The sequence below is a fragment of the Phascolarctos cinereus genome, unplaced genomic scaffold (assembly GCF_003287225.1).
Source record: "Phascolarctos cinereus isolate Bilbo 61053 unplaced genomic scaffold, phaCin_HiC Scaffold_1;HRSCAF=81, whole genome shotgun sequence".
Classification (NCBI taxonomy): domain Eukaryota; kingdom Metazoa; phylum Chordata; class Mammalia; order Diprotodontia; family Phascolarctidae; genus Phascolarctos; species Phascolarctos cinereus.
The window spans coordinates 186,405,830-186,418,064 of NW_027555514.1; the positions used below are offsets into that span (position 1 = coordinate 186,405,830).

Consider the following 12,235-nt stretch of genomic DNA (forward strand, 5'->3'; position numbering starts at 1 on the left):
GCGCCGAGGCGGGGAACTAGGCCGGGAATGCCGACTGATCCTCCCCTTGCCCTTCCCAATCCCCGGCCCTGGCCCTGGCCGGTGCTGCCTCTCCCGGGATCCGCACCTCTCACACGAGGCTCCGCTACCTGCTCGGCTCCTCCCAGGAGAAAGGGCACCGGAAGAGCGCTCCCTCCTAAACTCTCCCCCTATTTCCGGAGAGGACACCAACTTCGGGGACCGCCTTCACGTGATCGGAAGTTGCCTCCCCTCTTTCCCGTGGCCCAGTCTCCCGGGATGGCGCCTCAGCCCTGGCATCGTTCTCTCGGTTCACGTGCCCTCTTCAAAGATGGAAACCGGAAGTCACGGAGTCCGGGCGGAAGTCGTTGCTTCCCCGCGCCCGTTCCTGGAGAGGCATCCTGGGTAAGGTTTGCGCCATTCCCCACCCTGTGCCCGGTTGCACGATGGCGGCGCCCAGTGATGGTTTCCCGGCACGTGAACGGCGCATTCGGGAGCCGGAGCGAGGTTGGGATGCCGCGGAGCCCAAACGACCCCGCCTCGGAGCGGGGAACAAAAGCGGGGGCCGGCGGCTCGTGGTGGTGCTGGAAGGGGCCAGCCTGGAGACCGTCAAGGTATAAGCGGACTCGGGGCGGGGTAGAGCCCGGGAACCCAGCCTTGGAGCAGGGACTCGCAGTTTTTTGTGGGGGAAGACAACAAAAACACTCATGGAGTGGGGGTGGCGGCTCGTTTTCCTCTGCTTCCCTGGCCCGCTCCCCTCGAGTTGTGGAGGCCCGTTTACCTCCCTCCGAGCCCCCCAGCTAACGCGTGGGGTTGGGTCACGCTGTCATGGAACTTGTACGTGGATCTTCTATGGGATCTAAGCCTTTAGGGTGACTCCAGCCCCGCCCCCCAGACCCCATAAAGTTACATAGCCTTGGAGTTGGAAAGACCTCGGTTCAAATCCTGCTGCGGAAACTTACTGGCTACGTGATTCTGGGACATGTAGCGGGAACTCTTAGTGCCACCGGCAAGTCTCTGAGATTGAGAGACGGCCGGGGCGGGGCAGGTTTGTGTTGGCAGAGGAAGTTTCCTCCGTCAATGAAATCAGAGGCGCCCCCCCCCAAAAAAAAACAGTGGTGGAGAGGGATGAAAGCCTTCTGCCAATTCTTCAGAAAAAGATTACTATTCCTAAAACTGGCCACTCCTCCCCATACCATTTATTCTCCCTCGTCTTTTCCCCAAATCTAACGTCTGTGCTGATGGAGGTGACTGGTGGTGAGAGGAGAGTCGAGTCCTCCCTCCCTCCTTTTTTATCTATAAACTGGGCATATTTATCCTTTAGATGCCTTAACCTCTTGCCTTCTGACTGCAAACATTTGCTAGTCTTCCATCTTTAAGTTACTTTGAATCCCTGTCCATTCCCTTCCCCCTAACTACTGCTCTTTTTTATAATTTGAATAAATGATTTAGTGAAAAGAACTTTGGACTAGGTAGTTCCATTACCTAGCATATAATGGAAAAATTGGATTTGGAGGAACAGGGCTCAATTTCTGGCCCCACTATTTAATATCTGTGTGACTGTGGGCAAGTCATTCAATTTCTTTCAAGGGTCATTCTCCATCAGTATTATTACAGAGGTCCTTTCCAACTCAGACTTATGATCTTGGGTAAATTAAGCTTCATTTTCTTTTATCTTTAAAATAGAACTTTTGTGAGGATTAAATAATTCATGCGAAGGTTTTGAATACTGTGAAAAGGCTATAGTATACAAGTGTAGACTATACTTAATCTCCTTAGCTGTTTCTTATTTACCTACCATTTGTACCACTTTTCTAAGATTCTTAAAAAATAAGCTATCCACTCTGTCTCATCCTGGCAGAATTCTCTACATAACTTATGGTAAATTTTACTTTCACCCAAGTCACCAAATGATGTCTTTTCTCAGTTTTCATTGAGCAACATTCTTCTGAGTGTACCTCTATGGGTTTTCAGGACAGGACTACCCTCTCACTGCTTCTCAGTCTCCTTGGCTATTTTATTATCTATATCACACCTCCCTAGCTGTGGGTGTTTCCTAAGGTATGTTCTGGGTTCCCTTTTCTTGTCTCTTTCTCTTTGTGATGTCAACTACCTTCCAGGAATTTAATTATCCTTCTTTATTTGCATGACTGATCACAACTGTGGTCTTCAGAAACATACCCAGAGGCTCTTAACTGATACAACATTGCAATGGCCTGTAAGCCCATTGTCCTCTATGCCATAATGAAACATCAGAATAAAAGAGCAAAGGACTTTAAAAAAAAATGTATGTTGGAACCAAGAAGATCAAAAACAAGAAAGGACCATGATTTGTGGGGAGATCAGACATAGAGAGGGCAGAATTATTCAACTATGATTCAGATGCATACTGTACTTTCTCCTTTACTTTGAACATGGCTTAGCCGTTTAAATTGGATGTCCCAAAGACATGTAACTGAACTCATTAGCTTTCTCCCCAAACCTACTTTTCTTCAAAATGTCCTTATTTCTGTTGAAGGCATCAGCTTTTTGGTCTTTCAGATTCAGGACCTCACCTCATATATCTTGTTCCAAATCCCTGCCGTTTCTACATCCACATTTCTCCCACCTGATCCCTTCTCATTACTCTCATTACCTCTTTCTACAGGTTCCTTTTCTGTCCTGTACATGATTATTTAAATCCCAGTAAAGGACTTTACACGTATCTCTTTTAAATTTTATGGCTTCAGTATGTCATCTAACATATTAACTACTCCTAGGATTTTTCTGTCTGCAGATCTGATTAATGTGCTACCACCCAAGCCTTAATCCAGGTTGTTTATTGATAGGGTTGAATAGATCCATCTTCTCTATGTCTGATCTACCCACAAATCTTGATTTTTTTTTGGTTCCAACATACCTTTGTTCTATTCTCATATTTCATTGTGGCATGGAAAGAACAGTGGGCTTTCTAAGGCTTTTCTAACAAACTGCAAGTTATTTCAGATAAGAGCTCAGAATATGTCCAGGTATTTCTGTTGCCTAAAGACCAGGATAGCTGCACCAGGTGAATCAGCCACAGTATCTCTAGAAGACCATAGCTGTGATCAGCATTGGTGGATGGGACACCTATAATGATGAAAATACTGATTCTTAAGTATTGAATTATCACTCATTGCAAACCTGTCTATGCAAAGACATAAGCTTCCTTTTTTGCTGTCTTTTTAAAAAACAAAAATTCAGTGAGTTTCCTGTTTTCTTTATATAGCTCCTCTTTAAAATGCGTTATTTAGAACTCTCATATTCCAGGTTTTTTTTTTTGGCAAGGCTGTTGGGGTTAAGTGACTTGCCCAAGGTCACACAGCTAGTGAGTATCATGTGTTTGAGGCTGAATTTGAACTCGGGTCCTCCTGACTGCAGGGTTGGTGCTCTATCCACTGTGCCATCTAGCTGCCCTTTGCATTTCTAACAAGGGGATTCGGGACCTCCTACACTCTTAGACTGCATTAGTTTGTGGGGCAAGGAGGGAGAAGGAAAAGCTAGTGACTAAATTGTAAATCACCTAAACTCTTGGTGCTATTAGTTTTTAAAAATCAGCTCTCTCCCTCCTTTTTTACTGGTGTATTTAATACTACAAATCTGATAGCCAAGTGTGCCTTGTCTTTAGATTGTTGGTGTTTTAGTCAGACTCAGTTGAAAGCAGACCCAGATCCTCTTCAACTTATTAATTCCTTTCACTGCTGCTGAGACTACCTTCTTGACAGTGCTGCTAATGGATCCTCTAACAACATTAAAAAAAAAATCTTTCTCAGAGCTACCTTTTTCCTATACTATCTTGGTCTTCAGGAAATTTTCCCTCTTACAGTTTCATCCAATGTCTATGCACAAATGATTCCCTTAAGTCTAGCTCATAATCTTTGTACAACATTCCCGAATAATACAAAATACCCAAGTGAATGTGCCAAATTTGCCATAGGTGCCTTCCATTTCTAAGACTGTGATTTTGAGATATTTCCTCATCTGTAAAATGAGGACACGAACTAGGCAATCTAGAATCTAGACAATTCTAGAAGGGCAAGGGAGCTTCTCTGAGGCTGGGACGAACTCTCAGTCTTCTGAATCTCAGGTCAGTTCCCTTTTTACTCAACAGTCCAAACGTCTGTTACCTGGCAATCCAGGTTGGGAACCTCTGATCCTCTGCTTCCAATACTTGCTACTTTGTTTTATTGAATTCTTTTTCTGTTACTGACTCATCCCTTCTTTTTAGTTTTCCCAGTGACCTTGATGTCTACCCCTATCATAGGACCTGGGAGTGTCCAACCCCCTTATTTTACAGATGAGGAAACTGAGGCCTAGAATGACATGCCCAAGGACATGTAATACAGAGTGGCAGAACTGGGATATTTTCCATTGTATCACACTGCCTCCCAAGATTATAGAAACTTCCGCACAGTTTGTTTGTTTTCAGTTGTCTGCTACATACCTGCCACAACATTTAGCGTGCTCCTCTCCAACTAAGTCTTTATGTTCTTTTATTAGCATTTTATAACAAGGCCCTTCATCCTCAGTTGCTTTCATTCCCACTTTTTCTACTCCGTCTCCCATTACTCCTATTACCCTTATTTCCTATTCCAGTAACCTTTACCTAGTCAGCACACTTCTTTTTAAAATTCATGTTCATCTTCACTCCTTTCTGTTGTAATTATTCATAATTATATTACTCATGTCTGTTATAAAACTATATCCTCACACTGAAAACAGCAATTGTGCTCTCCACTTTGGGGATTTTTGCTCCAGTAGTGTTTCATGTAGTGTTTCACTTCACATGTGCAATTACTTAAAATAATTTGTCAGATTTCTCAAAACCCTATTTATCTACAGTTTTAGTGAGTGAATTTTTCAGTTGTAGATGTTTGAACTAGGGAAAAAAGCTTGGAATGCATGAACTCAGTTACTCTGTAGATTTCTAGATAGCCTACCCCAAATATACATAGGGCCAAATTCAAATAATTAGATTTAGAGCTATCTTTGTACACACAGTAGGTGCTCCATCCTTTTTGAAAAAAAAAATGCAAACTTTACTGCTTTCTCTTTTTTCTTCCCAGGTAGGGAAAACCTATGAGCTGCTCAACTGTGACAAACACAAATCTATACTCTTGAAAAATGGACGGGACCCTGGAGAAGTGAGACCTGACATAGCTCACCAGGTAGCTTCAGGGAGAGGCCTGTACATGCTTCGAGACTTTACATGGCAAATGAAGCTACTTCTCTCTGTCCTCACCGGTCTTGATTCCTATTTTCCCCAGAGCTTGTTGATGCTGATGGACAGTCCCTTGAATCGTGCTGGCTTGCTCCAGGTTTATATCCATACTCAAAAAAATGTCCTGATTGAAGTGAACCCCCAGACTCGGATTCCTCGGACCTTTGATCGCTTCTGTGGTCTTATGGGTGAGAGTCAAGCCATTTGTCCTCTTTGAGACAATTCAAGAGGAACTTAGCAGGGGTTAAGAGAAGAGCTGGTGTGATAGTTTGGGACCTGGTGAAAACAATGGGTATAGTAATCACCGCACCATTCCATGTGAGCAGAAACAAAGTGCTTTCCCTTCTAGGCTCTGTTTATTCAGTTACAGACTTGATTGCACGACAGACAGGAACAGAGCCTTTCAGAGTCTGACTAGCACTTGTTGGAAAGTAAGGTCTGGTGCTCTTGGTTACAGAGTGGTGCGCAGGGGGCTCAGGGGTTGAAACTACTAAGATGAGGAAGCAAACCCTTGTTCTGGCTTTGAACTCTCCTTTCTTCTAATAGTTCAGCTCCTGCACAAACTCAGCGTTCGAGCAGCTGATGGCCCCCAGAAGCTGTTGAAGGTAAGGACTTGATCATTAGTGGTTTAAGGGGAGAGGAGAAGGAAGGGAAGTCTGGGGGAATCCATGGACTTGTTTCTTAGACTGAATTCATCATCTCTTCTCCTTAGGTGATCAAGAATCCTGTGTCGGACCATTTTCCTGCGGGCTGTATGAAGATTGGCACCTCCTTTTCTGTCCCTGTTGTCAGTGATATTAAAGAGCTGGTTCCCAGTAGTGACCCTATCGTCTTTGTTGTGGGGGCCTTTGCCCATGGTTCGGTAAGAGGTGCTTTGGGGACTGGCATTAAATGGCACAGTATCTTTCTTTTTGGGGTGTAGTTTGATATACAATATGAAAGAAAGTATTGTTTCTATGCTTTTTTGCAGTTATGGAATTGACCAAGAATTATAGAATAGACCAAGCTTGGATGCTGCTTTTTAACCCAAGATATTTTGAGTAACATAAGTTTATCCTTTCCTCGTCAGCAACTCTGTCCTGAAATACTAACTGACTCCAGTTACTCCCTTCCTGGCAGGATATAGTTCTCTTTTCTGTATAACACTTTTTTTTTCCCCATTGCCTAGATCAACGTAGATTACACAGAGAAGATGGTATCCATCAGCAACTATCCCCTTTCTGCTGCCCTTACCTGTGCCAAACTTACCACAGCCTTTGAGGAAGCGTGGGGTGTCATTTAACAGTGGAAGACCTAGCTCCCTTACATTTCAAGACATCACATCTTGAAAGCCATGGAACTGACTGCTGGACAGTCCTGTTTACAGGATCCTACTGTACGGAGGGCCATTTAGACTGTTCTTTTTCATATATAAATTTTCCATATAAATTTTTTTTAAACAAACAGGATTGTTCAAGGAGAATTCTTACACTTACCTGGCAGTCCCAATCTTTTGTACCCTATTTAAACTGCAAAGAGAGGATGAATCCATGGGATACTTAGTCCTAGAACCCCTGGGACAATATGGTAAATGGGAGATGGAAAGGACATAGTAGAATGTTCTTAGGAAAGCTCTTGACTGGGGGAAAAAAGAAAGGCAGCCAGGTGCACTAGATGAAAAACTGAACAAACAGAAGTGGTTTTATCTGGTACAATTCCAAGGTAGAAAAATGAAGCAGGTAGAACCAGTGTCCCTTCCCTTCCATTGGGAGGCGGTTGTGGTATCGGCACATGTATAATCATAGTAAATCAGCAGAAAAGAAAACAGATTCCCAGCTGGAAGGGGAGAGATAAGGCAGTGTATGTGGGGGAGCCCAAGTGAGATGGGTCCCTCCACATTCCCCCAGGGTTTCTTTCCCTTTAGCTGGCAAAGGAGATCTGTTGGAGCTGACGTGCCTTCACAGTCCTTGCTTCTATCTTCTGCATGTTCTCAGGGCAAAGGAGTCCCATAAAAAGGGAGGCAATAGCTCCTGTACCAGTCCCATTGTAGGCCACCTGCAAGAGAAGAGAAAAGAGGGCTGACCAGAACCATCCGCCAATCCCTACCGCCCAAGCTCTCCTCTAGTCATCCCTGCCAAACATGTAGCCTCAGGCTCACTTACCACGGAAGCAGGTTACTCTGCTTTCTTTAATTTTTCTTTCCTTGGCACCATTATTTTGTGAACATAAGGCAATATGAATAGGAGGCTCAGGAAGAAGACATGGCCAAGAAAATAGATAGACTTGTAGACCTGTGGGGAGATGCAGATCATTGAGGCTGAGGGTATGATATAATCCTTGAGGTTCCATGTCCTGGTTTTTAGTTATTCTCTCAATCCCAACAGACAGTCCCCCTTAATCCACCTTACAACTTACTTTGAGCCATTTATCCCATGTAAAAAGGCAAAAGGCAGTCATAGAATAACCCATGAATAGCCAGTGAATGGTTTGCTGCACTAGGTAGAAGACGGGCTTCAGGACAGTGATGGATGCCAGCTTGCTCAAGACTGGGCTCTCTGTAATTAGGCTGGCAGCCTGGAAGGGACAGACAGGGATGCGTAATCAGCACCTGGCCCTCACTGCTACTCACTCTTCCAGGAACAGTTGTGTTCCCCACCTGTCTCTCCACAATAACGATCAGGAACTCCATCTGGAAGCAGATCAGGTAGCCTGAGTGCAGCCCATGCCACAGGGCCAAGAAAAGCAGGGACAGGCCCTGGGACACCACTTTATTCCCAAGGAACTTGAGCCTCTTGAAGACGTAGCTGGAGATAGGAAGGGAAATGCATGAGTCCTAGGCAAACTAGGACTTTTCTCCCTGCACCCTCTGCTCTGTCCTCCCTCATTTCCCAGGAAGAACTGGGCTGGCTGCTAGCTCTTTTGATCGATGCTGGTAAGGGACAGAAGGAACGGGGGTGGGGGCCACATCACTAGTTTGTTCCAGAGCTGAGCACGAAGCCAACTGTGACCTCCAGACTGGAACTCACTGCAGGAAGTCATACTGCCTCTGACATCACCCTCCAGGGTCACACAAATAGAGATATAGCTCAGTTTTCAGGCAAGGCCTAGTAAGGTTCTGAGTCTGCCCAAAAGGAGATGATAAGTGGTGACATTGGATATGCCCCTGCCTCCACATCCCGGGTAATGAGAAAAGGCGCTTCTGTGCTAATACTTCCAGTTGCTTACTGGGCCACCCAGGCATTGGTGTTGATGTTGAAGGAGGCAATGGTGCCAGTGAATCGGGGATTGGTCTCAAATAGCCATATTTTCATATTGGCACAAGCATTCCACAGTGGATGTCCCTTCTCGTCCAATCCATTGAAGCCCAGCCCAGTCAGAATGCACACTCCTTCCTGAAGGAAGGAAGAACTGAGTCAGGGGTACAACTACAGGTACAAAGAGCTTCTAACTTACTCCCAGGTAGGGTTTCTTCCCTTTGCCTCTCTTCTACTCACCGTGACCAGCCAACAAGTGACGTATTTGTAGAGCACAAACTTGCCCCAAACTAGCATGTACAGGCAGCGGAACCAGAAGGGGCGGTTCTTTGAGGAGAGAAAGAAAACAGGGAATTAAGGACACCACCGAGTCTGGGCAACCCCCCGGGTAAACACCTAATGCTTGTGCTCTTGACTGACCTGCCTGTCTTCCCCTCAAACTTGGTGATTTTTTTTCCCCCTAGTTTCTCAGTTGACAGTTCAATATAGCTTTATTCCCTCATTAATAGGAAGGTAGAGAGGAGACCAGAACTTTTATCTTCCACTTCCTCCTTGGAAATCCTGGGGATTATTAGCATTGGACTCTAACCTGTCTCAGTCAGTCAAGTCTCTCACACTTGTCAAGTAATTATTAGTTCCCTGTGTGCTTCTGAGCACTTATCAGAAAGAAGGAAAAAAGAACATGCTCAGGTTTTCTGGAAGGTTAGATGGACTGCCATCTGACCTCCACAGAAGCCCCACATTAGACAACCATCAAAGCACAGAAAGAGGACTTCCCCGGAAGTAAGTAGCTGAGCTTTGAACCATGACCTGGATGTGGACAGAAAGTTCCAAGGACAGCTTGGCCCTGACATAAGCCACTCATTGTCCCAGAACGAGGTAAGGTGCGCCAAGAAGGCCACATAGCACCCATGGGAAATGCTCTGTACCTGCTGGGTCTTCAGTGTTGGCTGAGAAACAAAATAAGGCCTGGCTGGCTAATCAGACACCAGAGACACTTAGTTTCGGTAACTACTCACTTCATAGTCCTGGGAGAGGAGATACTCGTCTGTGATATAGGGACTGAGCAGAGTATAGCCCACCAGGTAGAAGAGGCCCAAACTCAGACGCTTGAGAGCAGGTAGAATACTGAAGGGGAGAAATTAAGTCAGATTATATATATCTTCACCCTTCTAATTTAAAATGTGGAGAGGTTATCTAGAGCCTTAACCACCCAGCTGGAATAGGTAAGATGCTTCCCAAAGTGCTCAGTTGTGAGAAATATGTTTTCCATACAAGATTTGGATGAACATAAGAGACACTGAACCTACAGGCGTTAGAGGGAGCAGAGCCTTTGAGATGTTAAAGCAAAGTGCTTGGCTCATTATAGGTACTTATACGTACACAGGTACTTATAGATACATCTTCCCAATTGATTTCTCTTCCTTCAGGGATACTACTGATATCTAAAAGACTCAACAGGAGAAGACATAGCTTTAAGAACCCACTAGAGACACTCAAATATTAGCTGATTAACCTCAGCAATCCTTATACAAGTGAAAAGCTTCAAATGTTGGCTTAATTGTCCAAGCTGTCAGCAATGGGACATTTCTAATTATACTCAATCTGCTAGTTCAAGGAATGTTTGTTTAAAGAAAAACCGGGGCATGAGGTGCAGACCTTTGTGAGAAGGACCAACTTCAAGTTCGTACAAGGTGTATGAAAAACATTTGCATTTGATTCACTGGATCACCACAAGCTACACAAGCCAAGTGGAACACCTTGGGGCACATCTTTATTGATGGCCTGTTTTGACAGTCTAGGGGTTGGGTGATACAGGGCCATGTTTTCCAGTGCTCTCCATTAGGAGGGTCCCCATAACAGAAGTGGCTGCAATCCTAGAAGGGTAAGATAGATTTCTTGGCCAAGATCTCTAGAGATATGATTACCTGTTAGATTTCTTCCCTGGTATATCAGTCATCTGTCCCTGCACCAGCTTCATGTAGTTGTTCATGGAGAACTGGGGCCCCACCAAAAAGCCCCCATAAAAGTAGGAGAAACCAGCGATTTCCATCAGGGAAGGGACTCTCAAAATGGCATATTTTTGCTGCTCAATGGACAGGGAATTCTGTGCCAAAGGAAAGAATGGGTGTTTCAGGAATAGCCTTGTGACTCTCCCCACAAAACGGTTTGACTGATCTCCCTTCTGAGTCCCATTTCTCTAGGATTCCAAAGCATCCACTTCAACAGGGAGAGATCCTAGTGCAAGTCACTTTGTATGTGTGTAAGCATGTTTGGGGAGAGCTTAGAAATAGCTAGCTCTTTTTTTCTCTCCCAGGTGCCCTGTTGTCAAGTGATCTCTGGACTTCTGTCAAGACCTTGAACCTTAGCAAATAAGATCTGCTGATGCCTGCTATCTGGAGCAGGGTGATAACCCAGGCTGAGGAGGATATCCTGCTCCTGGGGCTTGGGGTACACATCTTGGTGACGTCAGCCTTTTCCCCTCCCGATGGTTGTTTCCTCAATCTCCCTGTGGAATGTATGTTTACTTACCCAATCTTTCCCTCCATCATAGTAGTCAACAGCCAGACCTGGGCGGAGAAAGAAGGTGGGGTAAAGCGGAGGGGGAGGGGGAAGCACTGGGTGTGTAGCTCAGGGACTGAGTGTGGATGGGAACTGCATAATCCTAAGGTGGGGGAGAAAATAGGAGAATCCTGTTGGCTGATAGGGAAGGAGCCTAATACAGGTGCAGGAAATGGACAAAAAGAACTGAAGCCATTATCACTTACCAATCAATTTCAAGGTCAGGACGCAGTGTGGCATTGTCCATTTGATGTCATAAGTGTCGGTGGCTGTGTAAAAGTAACCAGCAAGAAGGTAGACCTGCCAAAGGGAACGGTAATTCATTATCACTACCACGTTGAATTTATCTGTTGTGTAATAAATAGGAAAACTGAAGCCTAATAAGCCAATGACTGGATTTTAATCAAAGCTCAGATCTTTAGCTTCTGCTGTCCCATTTTCCCCTACTCTCCGATCGAGAGCAAGAATGTGTTTCTTTCCTGTAACTGATCCAGTTACAGAATTCTATGTAAAGTTCCAAGGGGACTCCAGGAAACATAGTTTCCCTGCCTTCAGGGAAATGCAGTATTATCTTCCCTCTTTACATCTGAATATCACAGAGGTGAAGTGACTTGTTCAAAGTAACACCTAATATAGGCAGAAAGAGGAATCCAGGTCTTTCCTTCCTAGTGCAATGTACCACCACACCCTCTTTCCTGGGAGCCCATTAAGTGAGAGCTGTGGAATGAAAAGGGAAACTTAATTACCATCTGGAAGAAGAAGGTGGTCAAGACAGCAGTAACAGTGCGGCCCATCAGCCGAAGAATGAGGAACTGTAGCACCACACATATCAGAGAGTGGTAGAGCTGGTTTCCTAAATGGAGGTAAGAAAACATGAATTCTGGAATGATTCTGCAGGTTTCATACCCATCCTGAAAATCTGAATCTGAGAAGCTATTAGGGAACAAAATCATTCTGATACTGGATTCAGTTTCAGAGTGTTATTTTTGATTTCCCTTTGGCCTCATGAGGGATTTGGGTTAGCTAGAACATTATTTCTGTAAAAGACTGGCAGCTCAGTGAGGTCATTTGTTAGTTACTGAGAACGGAGCCGCTGAGGATCTGGCCTGTAGTGTAGATGACCACTTTAAGGAAGGTCCCATGGTCAAGCTTGGGTTGCTTCTTTCTGATGTTAGTTATACAATTCCAAGTTCGCTTCTTTTGA

General features: G+C 44.8%; 2 protein-coding genes across 4 annotated transcripts in view; one reads left to right on the forward strand and one right to left on the reverse strand.

Annotated features, from left to right (window-relative positions):
- Positions 1–27: 27 nt before the first annotated feature.
- On the forward strand, positions 28–11,414 carry EMG1 (EMG1 N1-specific pseudouridine methyltransferase). 3 transcript variants are annotated; one of them, XM_078155680.1, is made up of 6 exons: positions 28–402; positions 5,082–5,183; positions 5,283–5,424; positions 5,783–5,841; positions 5,949–6,098; positions 10,787–11,414. In XM_078155680.1, the coding sequence occupies exons 1-6, from the start codon at positions 28–30 to the stop codon at positions 10,829–10,831; spliced, it is 873 nt and encodes a 290-aa protein (XP_078011806.1). In that variant the 3' UTR covers positions 10,832–11,414. The 3 variants fall into 3 exon arrangements, with proteins under 3 accessions (XP_078011806.1, XP_020849810.2, XP_020849809.1); XM_020994151.2 differs by lacking the exon at positions 10,787–11,414 and adding an exon at positions 6,405–6,679; XM_020994150.1 differs by lacking the exons at positions 28–402; positions 10,787–11,414 and adding exons at positions 409–611; positions 6,405–6,679.
- LPCAT3 (lysophosphatidylcholine acyltransferase 3) overlaps positions 6,891–12,235 on the reverse strand; it is a 31,352-nt gene continuing 26,007 nt past the window's right edge. The window contains exons 3-13 of the mRNA XM_020994146.2: positions 11,778–11,884; positions 11,238–11,331; positions 11,002–11,039; positions 10,398–10,576; positions 9,489–9,597; positions 8,710–8,796; positions 8,441–8,607; positions 7,872–8,019; positions 7,631–7,789; positions 7,378–7,506; positions 6,891–7,270 (exon numbers count right to left, since the gene is read on the reverse strand). Coding sequence (XP_020849805.1) covers positions 7,390–7,506; positions 7,631–7,789; positions 7,872–8,019; positions 8,441–8,607; positions 8,710–8,796; positions 9,489–9,597; positions 10,398–10,576; positions 11,002–11,039; positions 11,238–11,331; positions 11,778–11,884 — 1,205 coding nt within the window. The 3' untranslated portion in view covers positions 6,891–7,270; positions 7,378–7,389. The remainder of the gene's footprint in view (positions 7,271–7,377; positions 7,507–7,630; positions 7,790–7,871; positions 8,020–8,440; positions 8,608–8,709; positions 8,797–9,488; positions 9,598–10,397; positions 10,577–11,001; positions 11,040–11,237; positions 11,332–11,777; positions 11,885–12,235) is intronic.

Coding starts and splice junctions, on each gene's coding strand:
- EMG1 (XM_020994151.2), top strand. CDS start 28: ATGCCGACTGATCCTCCCCTTGCCCTTCCCAATCCCCGGCCCTGGCCC. Junction 403..5,081: donor TTCCTGGAGAGGCATCCTGG/GTAAGGTTTGCG, acceptor TTTTCTTCCCAG/GTAGGGAAAACCTATGAGCT. Junction 5,842..5,948: donor GCCCCCAGAAGCTGTTGAAG/GTAAGGACTTGA, acceptor TCTTCTCCTTAG/GTGATCAAGAATCCTGTGTC.